The sequence below is a fragment of the Nuphar pumila genome, chromosome 1 (assembly GCF_984573655.1).
Source record: "Nuphar pumila chromosome 1, dmNupPumi1.hap1.1, whole genome shotgun sequence".
Taxonomy (NCBI): Eukaryota; Viridiplantae; Streptophyta; class Magnoliopsida; order Nymphaeales; family Nymphaeaceae; genus Nuphar; species Nuphar pumila.
In genome coordinates, this window is record NC_143249.1 from 182433101 (window position 1) to 182437717 (window position 4617).

General features: G+C 41.6%; 1 protein-coding gene across 1 annotated transcript; it reads left to right on the forward strand.

Moving 5' to 3' along the window:
• Positions 1-2855: 2855 nt before the first annotated feature.
• On the forward strand, positions 2856-4373 carry LOC149851590 (uncharacterized). The gene is made up of 3 exons (XM_090015477.1): positions 2856-2993; positions 3108-3183; positions 3315-4373. The coding sequence occupies exons 1-3, from the start codon at positions 2970-2972 to the stop codon at positions 3908-3910; spliced, it is 696 nt and encodes a 231-aa protein (XP_089871603.1). The 5' UTR covers positions 2856-2969; the 3' UTR covers positions 3911-4373.
• The last annotated feature ends 244 nt before the right edge of the window (positions 4374-4617 follow it).

The window sequence follows — 4617 nt, forward strand, 5'->3', positions numbered from 1 at the left end:
TTATATTGAGATTAAGGCGCTTTGTGACTGTTGGACGGTTTTGGAGGCCTTTGATTAACAGTCAAAGGTGGGTGACCGTTCAGGTACCTTTTTTGTCCTATTTTCAAACCGTCAGATTTATGGCCATTAATCTCATTTATCGCAAAACGTTTTGGCCACTCTAAAAGTCTATAAATTCTTCTATTTTCGTCTTTTGAGGATCATCAGAATCTCTGACTCTCCAGTTTTCTCCTTTCTTTCTTCTCGGTTTGGCTTGCAGAGTTCATGTGTGGGAGAGGTCATCTGTTCTTGCGAAGCAGTGACTCTCTTGAGGTTCAAGCCTAGTTGTATCCTGGGAACTCAGTCGTAACAAAACCTTTTTTCGCATCTTCGGAATTTCCGGAGTGGGGCGATTGAAGTTCTAAAGATAGCGATCTTAAGAACGTGCCTCTAGGCTTGAAATCTCTTTTCAGAAATCCAATTTTCACGAGGTTGGTATAACATAACCATCTCATTAATGGAACCCCCAAACATCGAACCAGAAAAATCGCATGGCATGGTTTTTTTATAACAAAATTTTATTTGAGACAGATAAATCTGAATCTGAAATTTATTCTCATTAAACAGTATGATAACATAACCATCTCACTAATGGAACCCCTAAACATGGAACCATAAAAATTGCACGGGATGAATTTTTTATAACAAAATTTTAATTCAGATATATATAAATCATATTATGAAATTTATTCTCATGAAACAGGCAGATAACATAGCCATCTTACTAATGAAACCCTCAGACATCAAGCCAGAAAAATCCCAGCAACTAAAAAATGCTTGTAGCGTCATAATCTCTCATGGGTCATTATGACCTTTGTAATCAAAATACCCTTGAAACACTTCTAAAATACTTACAATGCCCCTGAAACTTGTCGGGCTCCTTCCAGAATTATATTAACTTTGTTTTTTTTTTATGAAATAAAGATCATTTTTTCTCGAGAAATGCATATAAACGCAACCATACACGCAAAAAATATGAAAAAATGCCTCGAAATTTTATTATCAGGATATCACAAAACTAAGGGAAAATGACGGATTTTACACTTAGAGTCCTCTAGGCTGAACATCATCAGGTCCATCAACGATGTTATGCAAGGCAAGCAAGAGCTTAATCAGCCGAATTCAGTTTCCCCTCCTGCAAAAGCTTACTCAATTCAAATCTGTCAAATGTATATGGATGCCAAAACTGAATAACTACACTGATGGAGCCTTGCTAGACTCGGTCTTATTGGCTTAGAGATATCCTATAAGGACAAACCTCCTGACTGATCGCCAATGCTTGATGAAATTCTCATGTAAGCCTATCCTTTTTTTTTTTTTGTATCTGGTAGGGGTCTGCCTAACCCTAGCTTGCTTATCCAAAAAAAAAAGCAAACAAGAGGCTATGGGACTATGGTTGCCCTCGTTTTTCAAAAATCTGAAAGTTACTGGCCGGATCTTCGAAATTGAGACTCCATTGCATAATAATTTTCACTTGTGAGTGAAAAAAATCACTTGTCGGACCCTAACGCATCCTTGGGCTAGCTCCCGTACGCACCCTTGATGGGCAGGAAATATTAAAATTGGTTGGTATGATATTAAGATATTTGTGTTGTGGTGTGGCTGACTTTCAAGTGTCCGTAACATACCAAACTGCTGACTTGACTCAAAGTGAACGGAACCATTTCAAACCTAACATGCATGCATCAATTTGGCAGCCTAGGAACAATGAGCTCGTGTAGACACGGACCAGCAAAATAATGTGAAACTGATCGAGCTGCTGGTGTAGTAGTAGTAGTACTCACGAGCACGCTGCTGGGAGTCAAAAACTGTTGGCCCCAAAAAACAATCAAACCGTGGCTGGGTCCATCCAGTCGAAAAACAGCCAACGAAGCTCATCCTTGACTACGCGAAGCCGGCGATGACAAATTGCCATCACTACCATATCATTTGTTTGTGTTTAGCTTTCCTTTATTATACGAAGAGAATAAACAAAGTGGTGGGTTTTTTTGACCTTTTAGGACCCTCCGCGTTGCTTCAACGGTGTAAAAGGTTTTGTGACCTTTTTAGGCACAATCTGCAGTGTAAAAGCTACGCATCTCGTCCACCACCAACCAGCTTTCAAAATGTCATAAATGGACATCTACAACACCCTTAATAGAGAGCAGGTAACGACGCTTTCATATTTCCTTAGCTTAAATTTTACAAATTCCTCTTCCCGTATCCGACCCATTTGCAACCCTGCCTTTAACCATTTGCGTCCATCTGCTAGGACTGCTGAAATCATTGGAAGGGAAAAAAAAAAACAAGCTTATGTGAATGGGATGTCCTTAGAAAACGACGTGCACTGTGAGCCTTCAGTCAAGAAAATGTGAGGCGTGGTGCCTCCAGTTTGATTATGTTAGGAGCTGAACAAGAATCATTGTAAATAATTTGACTGGTCGCACTATTCCACGTGCCACAGCACCTGTGTCATTTGTGTAGCATAAAAAATGTAGCAAAGTGTAGTGGACAGTTTGGACTTTGGAGATTTCTTCTTCATGTAAGTAGCCTTTAATGAGGAGACAACAAAGCACAGACAGGCTTTTTTTTTTTTTGAAAGGCAAGTTGGGGTTAGGCAGACCCCGCAGTTATACATCATACCATTGAGATTTGAACTTGCAACGTCCCAACACAAGATGACGTGCACTAATAGCACCTACCAAACAAGAGGAGCCCCCGTTGGTAAAGCACAGCAAAGTTGAAGTATACTATAAATAGGAGACGACCCATAGTTCCCCACAGAACGTGTCTTCTAGTCGGCTTGGTTAGTTCTCTTATTTGTGTACCCATCTCTCTCTCTCTCTGAGATTGTGTCCTGTAATCAAAGCTTCTGAGCTTTTCTGGTGAGGAGGTTCTTAACTTAACTTCCTTCTTCTTCTGTGAGAAGGTTTCTTTCTCGAGGAGCATCAATGGAGAAAACACAAGACTTCAACGTACAAATTTTATTTAGCATCCTTTTGATACAATCATTTTCCTCTTTTTCGTCATTTTTCGTCTTTTTGAGCTGGGTTTTGATGGAATGCTGTTGTATTGATGCTTTACTTCAGAAATGGGAGTTGAAGGTGGCCGTCCATTGTGATGGATGTGCAAGGAAAGTAAAGAAGGTTCTACGAAGCGTTGACGGTAAGTCCATCCTTGAATCCTTAATTCATAGTTTTTGCTTTTTACCATTCAAACCAATTTCCACAAACTTGATTAATGAGAAGTGATATTGGGGATTAAAACTTGCTAGTGCCCTTTGGTGGTGGTAACAGGGGTATACAGGGTAAGTGTGGATTCAGCGAAGCAGAAGGTGACGGTCGAGGGCGAGAGCAAATTGAATCCCGATGCCCTCATCAAGAAATTGACGAAGATGGGCAAGCCTGCGGAGTTATGCCCCGAGGATCCGAAGCAAAAGGCTTCTAACGATGAGAAGAAAGCAGAGTCGTCCGAGAAAGTTGGTGGTGACAAAGAACAGAAAAAGAAGACAGAAGATGCAGGAAGCAAGCAAGAAGGAAAGAAAACAGAGAAGGATGGTGGATGCAGCAGTGCCATTTCTGTCTCCACCAGCAGCAACGTTGTCGATGTTCCAGCATCCAACGGTGTCTATGTTGCAGACGTTAAACAGGATTTGAGCCATCCCCTTCCACCAGAGAGTTTAGGCATGTACCCTTTGAACCCCAGCGTGGTTCACTACACGGTGCACTATCACACGGTCGATCCATACGCTGTGCACCCTTATGGCCAAGGGCAGCCAATTTACTGTGAGATGCCGAGGTATTGCCCGCCACCTGCGTACCCACCGCCCAATCTACAGTTTAACACAGACATGTTCAATGACGAGAACACCAACAGTTGCACGTTGATGTGAGGGAGTTGTCAGCAAGACCAATTCTCGTAGACACCATGCCTCTCTGTTCTCTAGAAGCAGCAAAATTAAATGATCGTTTAACTAGGTTAGGTATAGCAGAAGGGGTCTCCTTGTGCACCTTACTGATCTGTAAAATTAACTGTGACTTAAGCAAGACGTGACATTTTTCATTTTTGCTTCTGTTGCATTTGTTTCTTTATGTAATTCAAAGGAGGTCACGCTACTAAGAGGAAGCTTAAAGTGTTGTCACCTATCTGTGACATGTGAGATGGGCATTGCTCAGCAAAGAGGGTAGTTGAAGATGGTCGGTTCCCCGTGACGACCACATTCGTTGAGCTGATTTATTACTTTCGAGGTAGACAGTGGCAGAGGATCATTCATGTTATTCTGGGTACAGGGCAAGCCAGAGATGGACTAGTGAATTGTACTGATGCTTCATTTTTTAACCAATTCCTACCGAGTAGTTCAGTCTCCAGTTAACGATCGAGAAGACATCAGATGATGCGCTTGCCTCAAGCACAAAAAGGCATGCCTCGGTTTCACAAGTTTGATACTTGTCATCATAATTTCTGGAAAGGAGGTTTGCACAGGTGTCAACAACTTGGAAACCCCAAGCATACTGTGCCTTGAAAAAAAAAAGGTTAATTTGAAGCATGCCCCTTGACCAGATCTCTCGTGGAATAAGGGGAGGCCCGATGCCAGCATAT

Bases quoted from the DNA above. Each gene is read 5' to 3' on its own strand.
- LOC149851590 (XM_090015477.1), top strand. From the start codon at position 2,970: ATGGAGAAAACACAAGACTTCAAC. The intron at 2,994-3,107 runs GTACAAATTTTA...GCTTTACTTCAG, and splicing joins AGAAAACACAAGACTTCAAC to AAATGGGAGTTGAAGGTGGC. The intron at 3,184-3,314 runs GTAAGTCCATCC...TGGTGGTAACAG, and splicing joins GGTTCTACGAAGCGTTGACG to GGGTATACAGGGTAAGTGTG.